The sequence below is a fragment of the Chiloscyllium punctatum genome, chromosome 26 (genome assembly GCF_047496795.1).
Source record: "Chiloscyllium punctatum isolate Juve2018m chromosome 26, sChiPun1.3, whole genome shotgun sequence".
Classification (NCBI taxonomy): domain Eukaryota; kingdom Metazoa; phylum Chordata; class Chondrichthyes; order Orectolobiformes; family Hemiscylliidae; genus Chiloscyllium; species Chiloscyllium punctatum.
The window spans coordinates 75378852-75390829 of NC_092764.1; the positions used below are offsets into that span (position 1 = coordinate 75378852).

General features: G+C 49.9%; 1 protein-coding gene across 3 annotated transcripts in view; it reads right to left on the minus strand.

The window, feature by feature from the left end:
- Positions 1-10081, minus strand: part of exoc3l1 (exocyst complex component 3-like 1) — a 104170-nt gene extending 94089 nt beyond the window's left edge. For all 3 annotated transcript variants that reach the window (XM_072547665.1, XM_072547666.1, XM_072547667.1), the window contains exon 1: positions 9766-10081. In XM_072547665.1, coding sequence (XP_072403766.1) covers positions 9766-9799 — 34 coding nt within the window. In that variant the 5' untranslated portion in view covers positions 9800-10081. The remainder of the gene's footprint in view (positions 1-9765) is intronic.
- Positions 10082-11978: the final 1897 nt, after the last annotated feature.

An 11978-nucleotide genomic window follows, 5' to 3' on the forward strand; every position in this document is an offset into this window, starting at 1 on the left:
GTGTATGGAGTGAGTGTGTACGAGGGGAGGGGGTGAGGTGTGTGGAGTGAGTGAGTGTGTACGAGGGGAGGGGGTGAGGTGTATGGAGTGAGTGAGTGTGTATGAGGGGAGGGGGTGAGGTGTATGGAGTGAGTGAGTGTGTACAAGGGGAGGGGGTGAGGTGTATGGAGTGAGTGAGTATGTATGAGGGGAGGGGGTGAGGAGTACCCAGTGAGTGAGTGGTACGAGGGGAGGTGGTGAGGTGGGTGGAGTGAGTGAGTGTGTATGAGGATAGGGGGTGTGGTGTGTCCAGTGAGTGAGTGTGTACGGGGGAGCGGGTGAGGTGTATGGTGTGAGTGTATATGAGGGGAATGGATGAGGTGTATGGAGTGAGTGTGTAGGAGTTGAGGGGGTGAGGTGTATGGAGTGAGTGTGTACGACGGGAGGGGTAAGGTGTATTGAGTGAGTGAGTGTGTAGGAGTGGAGGGGGTGTGTTGTATGGAGTGAGTGTGTGTATACGAGGGGAGAGTGTGAGGTGTATGAAGTGAGTGAGTGTGTAGGAGGGGAGGGGATGAGGTGTGTGGAGCGAGTGAGTGTGTACGAGGGGAGGGGGTGAGGTGTATGGAGTGAGTGTATAGGAGGGGAGGGGGTGAGGTGTATGGAGTGAGTGAGTGTGTAGGAGTGGAGACAGTGAGGTGTGTGGAGTGAGTTTGTACGAGGGGAGGGGGTGAGGTGTATGGAGTGAGTGTGTGCATTGGGAGGGGGTGAGGTGTATGAAGTGAGTGAGTGTGTACGAGGGGTGGAGGTGAGGTGTATGGTGTGAGTGTATATGAGGGGAGGGGTGAGGTTTGTGGAGTGAGTGTGTACAAGGGGAGGGTGTGAGGTGTATGGAGTGAATGAGTGTGTAGGAAAGGAGGGTGTGCGGTGAATTGGGTGGGTTTGTACGAGGGGAGGGGGTGAGGTGTATGGAGTGAGTGAGTGTGTACGAGGGGAGGGGTGAGGTGTATGGAGTGAGTGCGTAGGTACGGGTGGAGGTGCTGAGGTGTATGGAGTGAGTGAGTGCGTACGAGGGGAGGGGGCAAGGTGTATGGAATGAGTGAGTGTGTACGAGGGGAGGTGGTGAGGTGTGTGGAGTGAGTGAGTGCGTATGAGGGGAGGGGGTTAAGTGTATGGAGTGAGTGTGTACAAGGGGAGGGGGTGAGGTGTATGGAGTGAGTGAGTGTGTTGTAGGGGAGGGGGTGAGGTGTATGGAGTGAGTGAGTGTGTATGAGGGGAGGGGGTGAGGTGTATGGAGTGAGTGACTGTGTACGAGGGGAGGTGGTGAGGTGTATGGAGAGAGTGAGTGTGTACGAGGGGAGGGGTTGCAGTGTATGCAGTGAGTGTGTACCAGGGGAGGGGTGAGGTCTATGGAGTAAGTGTGTAGGAGGGGAGAGTGTGAGGTGTATGGAGTGAGTGTGTATGAGGGGAGGGTCTGTGGTGTGTGGAGTGAGTTTGTAGGAGGGGAAGGGGTGAGGTGTGTGGAGTGAGTAAGAGTGTACGAGGGGAGGGCGTGAAGTGTATGAAGAGAGTAAGTGTGTACAAAGGGAGGGGGTGAGGTGTATGGAGTGAGTGAGTGTGTACGAGGGGAGGGGGTGAGGTGTGGCCAGTGAGTGTGTACGAGGGGAGGGGGTGAGGTGTATGGAGTGAGTGAGTGTGTACGAGAGGAGGGGGTGAGGTGTATGGAGTGAGTGAGTGTGTACGTGGGGAGGGGGTGAGGTGTGGCCAGTGAGTGTGTACGAGGGGAGGGGGTGAGGTGTATGGAGTGGGTGAGTGTGTACAAGGGGAGGGGGTGAGGTGTGCCCAGTGAGTGTGTACGAGGGGAGGGGGTGAGGTGTATGGAGTGAGTGAGTGTGTACGAGGGGAGGGGGTGAGGTGTGCCCAGTGAGTGGTATGTTCAGTAACAGTTAGAGAGGGCAGTGACGGTGAATGTGAGATGGTGGAAGGGTGATGGTGGCACCCACCCACGCTGTGAGTGGAATGCCAGCATCCTCCTTCCTACAATGCTCTGCCCTTCGGTTTACCCGTGACTGACCTGGGTTCAGATTGGCTGGCTCTGGGGCATGGCCTCATGTGCCAGTGTCCACCACCCCTTGTGCCAGCAACTCCGAATCGTCAATGCTCAGCACCAACCTCCTTCTCTGTACCACCTCATTGATTTTTCTGATCGGGTATTGCAGGCTCTAGGTAGTTTCTTGCCTGTGTCTGTAGTGGTGTGCTGCTGGGATTTTAAACTTGTGCAGTGGCGAATGCCAGGGGGTGCCAGCAGTGACAGGCACCCCCCTGTCTCATTCATAACTACTGAGGTGAAGACTGAACGCTGTGTGAGAAATTCGTTCCGAACTGTGGTGCATTGACCTCGCTCGACAACACTGAGAACGGGAAAAATATCAACCTGAAGAGTCATAACAAAGCAGAGAAAGAGAACAATAGAAAATGAGTCACAGACAGAACTAGAGGAAGTAATTTGCTAGAGGCAGTTGGAATGTGATACAGATGGCACTAGCCCTTGGCAAAGTCATCCAGTATTCTCCTGTCAGTAGGCATTCGAGACATCCTGTACTCTGACTGTGTACAGAGTCTGGCACTGCTGTTGTCTCCATGCCAATGTCATTCATCACCAGCCTCCCCTGTCCTGCAAAGGGATTTCACTTGCACACTGGCTTCCATGGTCATCAGCCACCTTCATCGATGTGACTGCTAGCCACTAATGGTCAAGAGGTTATTCATACATGTGCTCATCACAGTCAAATCCATTCAATCAGCACCTCACAGCCCAAGCTCAGTTTGATTGCAGAGTGATCAGAAGCAACAGTCTGACTTTGAGGCTTGCTAAACATCTGCACAAACCATATGGACTGCGAACAAACCCCTTTGACCTTCAAGAAGGTGGACTGGTGGTGATCTCCAGTGGTATGCACAGGAGTCTCACAGTTTCACGTCCTTCATAATGAATCGAGAAGTATATCTACGTTCCCTGACAGCAGTTAGATGGCTCAATGCAGCAGTGCAGCTGGTCACAGAATGTCACAAAGGGATTCCGATGAGTTGGTAAAATTTTGACAAATTGAGTTCAACATTGGGTCATCCACTTGGGATTTAGAGTCGACCCCAGTCTTCTCCAAATGGGGAGAAGAGGAATTGTGGATGAGCAGAGAGATTCAGTGGCATAAGCACAGGAATCATGAGAAGGTAAGAAAAATAACTTCAAAGGCAAATGGAACACCAGTCCTTATCAAATGGTGAATGGAGTACAAACAGGTGGATGCTATGTTACAGCTGTATAGAGTTCGGGTTAACTCCATCTATTGTGTTTAGCTCTGAGCTGTACTGGGTATGTTCACTGAGCTGGGAAGTTGATTTGCAGATGTTTCCAGGTGACAACCTCAGTGTTTTGGAGCCCCCTGTGAGCGCTGCTGTACTGTGTCTTCTGGAATTTGTTTGGTCTTGTTCTGATCTCCGCACCTCAGTAAGTGGAGACAATTTTTTTTAAAGTGACCAGTGAAAATTTGCCAAAATGCTGCTAAGGCCAAGACATTTGGGAGGCCCGGCTAAATTGATTTATAATCCTTTAAATACACATTATCAATGGGTGATCTCATTGAGGTGTTTAAAATAATGAAAGCTTTTGTCTTATTCATTGTTGGGATATGGGTGTGGCTGGATGGGCCAACATTTATGAATCACCCTTAATGACAGTTGAACTAAGTGGATGCTGAGGTCACCTCAAATGGCAGTTAAGCGTCAACCACAATGCTGTGGGTCTGGATTCACATGTAGCCAGACCAGGTAAGATAGGGCAATATTCAGTCCTTAATGGACATTAGTGAATCAAATGAGGTTTTAAGGCAATTGACAATGGTCACAATTAGACTGGCTTTTAATGCCAGATTTTTAATTGGATTTGACCATGTGTTGTGGTGGAATTCAAATCCAGACCCTCAGAATATTAGACTGGGGCTCTGGATTATCAGTCCATTGACAAGGGGTGTCAATTTAAGACTGAGATGAGGGGGGGATTTCTGCTCTCAGAAGGCTGACAGTCATAGAGTCATACAGTCATAGTGATGTACAGCAGGGAAACAGACCCTATGATCCAACTCGTCCATCTTAACCAGATATCCCAACCCAAACTAGCCCCATTTGCCAGCACTTGGCCAATATCCCTCTAAATCATTCCTATTCATATACCCATCTAGATATCTTTTACTTTGGAATTCCATACCGCAGAGAGCTGTGGGGGCAGACTTCATGTCTATACTTAATTTTTGATCAGTTGGGGAATCAAGGATTACAGAGAAAATGCAGGAAAGTGGATGTGAGGAATGATATCGGATCAGCCATGATCCTATTGAATAGCTGAGCAGACTCGAGGGGCTGAATGGCCTAGTCCTGTTCCTATTTCTTATGGCCTTATGATCACTGCACCACTGCCTCCAACCTGAAACATTGGGGTAAATAGACTGTTTCCTCTGATCAGTTTAAAGCCAGAGCTAGGCCATTTAGTAGCAGTGCTGGAGAAGACTCTATCATGCAAGGGGCAGTGGAAATGTGGAACTAACCTTCACCCTGAAAGAAAACTTGGAGTTGAAGTCAATTGGAAATTTCAAAACAGTCATTGATAGATTGCTGCTGGCGAGTGTATTAGGATCTTATAGAACCAAGGTAGGTAAGTCAGGTGTGATCGTGTTGAATGGCAGAGCTACCTTGAGGGGCTGAATGGTCTCCTCCTGTTCCTATGAACCATATTGTCTCTATTTGTCAACGTCCTTATCTTGTTAGTCTTTAGCTCTTCCACTGCATTGACACCTGTGTTTAATGGTTGCACCATTTTGAAATCTGGGGAGTCCTCTGTGTATGTCATCTCAGAGTGTCCTAATTACTCAATGAAAGCTGATGGGAATTATTTTCCCCTCAGGATGTTTTTCAAGGCAGCTGACTTTGAAGTCAACAGCATCGCCGTCTGTGAAAACCAATGACCTTTTAGAACCAAGCATCTATCTTTATGAAAGACTGCAACAGAATCCAGCAATTTGGTCCAGAGATCCCCAAACGGAATTGTTCAATCTTCTAAACTGTCCATTCAATTCCAAGTTATATTCTTCAATGGAATAACTATCTGTTTGTCCCAACTACTTAAAGCTTGACCATGCTCCATAGGCATCTAATAATGAGGAATTAAGTTGATCATTGTTCTTGTACATTTTATACAGGACTTCTAACAGAAACGTTGATCATCACTGTCCAACTGATGAGTAACCAGCTCACCAAACACATTATGACTGACTTTAATTCTGATAGAAAGTAATAATGCTAAGGCTAGACCCTGTTGGCTCTTTGCAAAGGGACAAGTGTCCCATGTGTACACTTCATTGTGAGAACACTGGTGGGCAATCATGTGTCAACAGTTTACACTTGCTTTATGTCATTTTTCAAAATGGCTACGAGGATTGTGACTTTCTGTCTGAACATTTTTTTCATCTCTGTTTCAAAACTGTACTATTAGGCAACCATTCTTGCTAATGCGTGCTGTTCCATATATCACATATTTTATATACATGTGAGCATCATAGGCTCAAATACTCTATCAGAAAGGACTGCACCTTCAGCTATCCCATCAAAATCTCCATCAATGAACACTCTAGGCTCAAATACTCCATCAGTGAGCAATGTCGGTTCAGATATTCCATCAGTAAGCACTATAGGTTCATAAACCTGGAGATAGTGAGGGCTGCAAATGCTGGAAAGTCAGAGTCAATAAAATGTAGAGCTGGGAAAAGCACCAAAGAAGGGCTTATGCCCGAAACGTTGATTCTCCTGCTCCTTGGATGCTGCCTGACCTGCTGCGCTTTTCTAGCAACACATTTGTCAGCTCTGATTCCCCAGCATCTGCAGTCCTCACTTTCTCCTGGGAATAGCACAGCAAGTCAAGCAGCAACAGAGGAGAGGGAGAGTTAATGTTTCGGGCAGGACACTTCATCAGGACAAGAGGTTCATAAGACCATAAGAGGTAGGAGCAGAAGTCAGCCACTTAGCCCAGTGATTTTGCTCTGCCATTCAATGAGGTCATGAGATCTGGTAATCCTAAACTCCACATTGCCTTTTCCCTATAGCCCTCAATTCCTGTACTGATTAAAAATTTGTACAAGTCAGCCTTGAATATATTTAACAACTCAAACCCCACAGCCCCTCCATGGGAAAGAATTCCATCGATTCTAAAACGCTCTGAGAGAAGAAATGCCTCTTCATCTCTTTTTCAAATGGCTGAGCCCTTATCCTGAGACCGTACCCTCTGGTCCTAGACTCTCCCACAAGGGGAAACAACCTTTCGACAGCCACTCTGTCAGGTCCCCTAAGAATCTCATATCTTCCAATGTCACCTCTTATTCTTCTAAATTAAAATGAGTACAGACCCAGCCTATTCAACCTCTCCTCATAAGAAAATCCCTCTATATCCAGAATCAACTTAGTGAACCTTCTCTGGACTGCTTCTAAAGCCAGTTCCCAGTAGTCTAATTGTGGTCTGACGAGTGCCTTGCATTCTGTTAGCGAGATCTCCCTACTTAATACACCTTTGCCTTTGAAATGAAGGCTGGTATTCCATTTGCCTTCCCTCTAACCTGCTGAACTTGAATGCTAGCTTTTTGTGATTTGTACAGGAGGACTCCCGAATCCTTCTGTGCTGTAGCTCTCTACAATGTCTCTCCATTTTAAATAATAGCCAAATAATAATATAATCTAGATGTAAATAAGAATACTCTTGCTGCCAAAGTGCATAACCTCACATTTTCCCACATTGTATTCCATCTGCCAACCTTTTGTCCACTCACTGAATCTTGTCTATATCCTGCTGCAAACTCTCTGTGTCATCCTCACCACCTGCCTTCCTGGCTATTTTTGGGTGACTTGCAAACTTGGCTTTATTTTCCTTCACTTTCCTCGGATGGCATTGATTCAGAAACCGCATTAGCAATGGCTCTCTCTAATGCTTGACTTGCTTGTCCAGTTGTCAGTTCCAAGAATTGGGCATTGCTTCAATATTAGCATATCAACAAGGACTAAAATCTTGGTTCCTCTAACAACAAGGAATGCACAATAAAGCAAGACATTAACAGACAGAGTCATAGAATCACACAGCATAGAAACAGGGCCCTTCAGTCCAATGAGTCCATACTGACCATAACCCTAAACAAACTAGCCCCACCTCCCAGCTTCATTGGCCATGCTAAATTGCCCATAGTGTTCAGGGATGTGTGGGTTAGGGTGAATTGGCCATGCTAAATTGCCCATAGTGTTCAGGGATGCGTAGATTAGGTGCATTAGTCAGGGGTAAATGTAGATAACAGGGTAGGGCAATGGGTCTGGATGGGTTACTCTTCTGAGGGTGAGTGTGGACCTGTTGGGCCGAATGGCCTGTTTCCACACTGTAGGGTTTCTATGATTCTATTTGTGTACTTATCCAAATGTCTTTTAAATGTGCCCCCATCCACCACTTCCTCAGGAAGCTCAATCCATATGTGAGCCTGTGTAAAACATTTGCCCCTCATGCCTTTTTAAAAATCTCTCTCCTCTCACCTTAAAGATATTCGCCCTAGTCTTGAAATCCCCTTCCTAGGGAAAAGACATTTATTGAAACCCCACAAGATTTTATAAACCTCTATCAGGTCACCTCTTATCCTCCGACACTCCAGTGAAAAGAGTCCCAGCCTATCCAGCCTTTCTTTATAACTCAAACCTTCCATACAGGGCAGCATCCTGGTAAATCTCATCTGAACCCTTCCCAGCTTCACGATATCCTTTCTATCATTGGGCAACCGGCTGAGTCTGCTGACTGTGTGCACTGTTGGCTGGGAAACTTCTTTAGCAAAGTGCTGAGTGTGTTTAAACACTCATTGAGTACAAACAATGGGATTTGGATTCTCCATAGAAGAATATTGTTGTGCTTTATAAAGGTTACAACAGGTTCGATCCTGTGACAAGGGATCCCACAAACTCTGCACTTTTATCTTGAAATGTTCCATCAATAGGTTGGAGTTTTCAGTCAGTAAGTGCCATTCATCTGGCTGCTCATTTGAGGTTCTGTTTTCGAATGAGAGGGAAAATATAAGTGCATATTTCTGCCTTCTGGGGCTTTTTCATGCTTTTTTGGTTGTAAAATGCTTGGGTTTTACATTTCATTTAACAATGTGTTTGCAATCTGGTGTGAACTAATGGTTCATTATGACATTCCTTGAGAAGTACTGAAACAAACCCTAAAGGGAACGAGTCTAATTCCAACTACTTGGTATTTCAGGGAAGCCTTCTCATTTTTTGATACAATGCAGACATTTCTGCTCAGATTCCTGCCTATCTTTAGTAAATAGCAGCTACCTCATCGGTGTGGCTCATCCCCAGAACCATCCGCAAGGCCCGGGTGAACTGAGGGTGTGGGCACCAAGGAGCAATTGTGATGCAGAGTGGGGCTAATCTTTGAGTGGGCGAGAGAATATGTGGAAATCATAGCAAAGTTAAATCTGCAGTCTCATAGCCCACCAATCACAGAAAAGACAGGAGAAGCTGGGCAGCTGTAAGGGAGGGAGTGAGTGAAAGAGAAAGCTGCCCACTGAGATTTACCTTGCAGAGGGGTGGGCACTGAGAGATTTACCCTGGGGAGGGATGGGTATTGTGAGATTTATCCTGAGGGGGGGTGGGTACTGTGAGATTTGCCCTGGGGAGTGATGGGTATTGTGAGATTTGCCCTGGGGAGGGGTGGGCACTGTGAGATTTATCCTGGTGCGGGGTGGGCACTGAGAGATTTACCCTGGGGAGGGGTTGTTACTGTGAGATTTACCCTGGGGTGGGGTGGGCACTGTGAGATTTACCGTGGGGAGTGGTAGCACTGTGAGATTTATTCTGGGGAGGGGTGGCACTTTGAGATTTACCCTGGAGAGGGGTGGACACTGTGAGATTTACCCTGGGGAGGGGTTGTTACTGTGAGATTTACCCCGGGGAAGGATGACATCTCTGGGTAGACGCAGTGAGAATTACCTCGCTGCAGGGCGCCGGCAGGAATCTGAGCACATTCCCGGACAGAGCACCCCGAGCCCCGGGCATCGGCTGCAAAATGAAATCGATGCCCCTCGTCCGGAAGCTGCCACAAAATCTCAAGACAACAATTGAAAGCAACAGCGCTCCCTCCAAAATAACACAAGCCTTCAGCTACCTCTAGTGTAAAAAGAAAAAGATCGGCATTGCCGAACAACTTGTGAAAGCTTTCGAAATCTTTCTGGATAACTGCACAACAGTGGGAAGCTGGGGAAATCAGAGAGAGAGAGAGAGAGAGAAAACCAGCCCAGCAGCATCTCCCACTCTCCACCCAGCACTGCCGTCTATCCCAGTCAAACTAAACAGCAGACTGAAAGCAGCATACATCAGATGGAAAGAAAGGGGAGAGGGTACAAGTGAATAAAACACACAATCGAGAATTCCTCACTAAAAGACACAGTGACCCACAACATTCCTCTGACAACAAGAGGTTACTCAAGAGGCGAGAGAGGTGACATGATAGACACAAGGCTCAGTTGCATCCGTTAACATTCCCAGATTATCTCACTCTGGACCTTTGAAAGATCCTTTCAACAGTCTCGGTGTCCACAACACCAGATTCTGACTCTGCGGGGACTTCCTGGCCATCCCTGATCGCCCCACTGTGCGGTCAGAGCTGTGGGGTGAACAGAATGATGCCTGCAAGTGCAGTCTGATCTGCCTTACCTTGTCTCGTCAGAATATCATCCTCTGCAGACATCCCCCCTAGTCTAGCTGAGAAACAGCCCCTGGATGTTACTGTCTGCTCGGTGAAACGGGGCAGCTGTGCCGGTGGCTGGGAGAGAGAGCGATCCGGGAGCCGGCAGCTGTCAGTCCCGGAGTGGACATACTGACACACACACACACACACACACACACAGGGAGCGAGAGAGAGAGAGAGAGGCAGAGAGGTGAGTCAGCTCCAGGCCGCCAGGAAAGGCGTCCAGCCCTCACTCCGCACACAGCCACTGGCTGCATCTCCACAGCGAGCCCACTCCAGAACCCAGAGAGTGACTGCGGACAACTCCCAGACTCACACCACAGCCTGACCACTCCCAGACCCACTCCCAGACAGTCCACTCCCAGACCCTTCCCAAGACTGTCCACTCTCAGACCCTCACTCCCAGACTGTCCACTCCCAGACTCACACCACAGCCTGACCACTCCCAGACCCACTCCCAGACTGTCCACTCCCAGACCCTTCCCCAGACTGCCCACTCCCAGACCCTCCCCAGACTGTCCACTCCCAGACCCACTCCCAGACTGACCACTCCCAGACCCTCCCCAGACTGTCCACTCCCAGACCCACTCCCAGACTGACCACTCCCAGACCCTCCCCAGACTGTCCACTCCCAGACCCTCCCCAGACTGTCCACTCCCAGACCCTCCCCAGACTGTCCACTCCCAGACCCTTCCCCAGACTGTCCACTCCCAGACCCACCCCCAGACTGTCCACTCCCAGACCCAATCCCAGACTGACCACTCCCAGACCCTCCCCAGACTGTCCACTCCCAGACCCACTCCCAGACTGTCCACTCTCAGACCCTCACTCCCAGACTGTCCACTCCCAGACCCTTCCCCAGACTGTCCACTCCCAGATCCTTCCCCAGACTGTCCACTCCCAGACCCACTCCCAGACTGACCACTCCCAGACCCTCCCCAGACTGTCCACTCCCAGACCCTCCCCAGACAGTTCACTCCCAGACCCACTCCCAGACTGACCACTCCCAGACCCTCCCCCCAGACTGTCCACTTCCAGATCCTCCATCAAACTGTCCACTCCCAGACCCTTCCTCAGACTGTCCACTCCCAGACCCTCACTCCCAGACTGTCCACTCCCAGACCCTTCCCCAGGCTGTCAACTCCCAGACCCTCACTCCCAGACTGTCCACTCCCAGACCCTTCCCCCAGACTGTCCACTCCCAGACCCTCCCTCAGATTGTCCACTCCCAGACCCTCACTCCCAGACTGTCCACTCCCAGACCCTCCCTCTGACTGTCCACTCCCAGACCCTCACCCCCAGACTGTCCACTCCCAGACCCTTCCCCCAGACTGTCCACTCCCAGACCCTCACTCCCAGACTGTCCACTCCCAGACCCTCCCCCAGACTGTCCACTCCCAGACCCACACCCCCAGACTGTCCACTCCCAGACCCTCACTCCCAGACTGTCCACTCCCAGACCCTCACTCCCAAACAGTCCACTCCCAGACCCTCCCTCTGACTGTCCACTCACAGATCCTCCCCCCAGACTGTCCACTCCTAGACCCTCCCCCCAGACTGGCCACTCCCAGACCCTCCACAGACTGTCCACTCCCAGACCCTTCCCCAGCTGTCCACTCCCAGACCCACCCCCCAGACTGTCCACTCCCAGACCCTCCCCCAGACTGTCCACTCCCAGACCCTCCCCCAGACTGTCCACTTCCAGACCCTCACTCCCAGACTGTCCACTCCCAGACCCGCCCCCAGACTCCCTGACCCTTCACCAGGCTGTCAACTCCCAGACCTAACGCCGAGACTGTCCACTCCCAGAACCTCCCCCAGACTATCCACTTCAAGACCCTCCCCCCAGACTGTCCACTCCCAGACCATCCCTCAGATTGTCCACTCCCAGAACCTCCCCCCAGACTGTTCACTCCAGACCCTCACTCCCAGACCCTTCCCCAGATTGTCCACTCCGAGACCCTCCCTCAGATTGTCCACTCCCAGACCCTCCCTCAGATTGTCCACTCACAGACCCTCCCCCCAGACTGTCCACTTCCAGACCCTCACTCCCAGACTGTCCACTCCCAGACCCTCCACAGACTGTCCACTCCCAGACACTCCCCCCAGACTGTCCACTCCCAGATCCTCCCCCCAGACTGTCCACTCCCAGACATTCCCCCCAGACTGTCCACTCCCA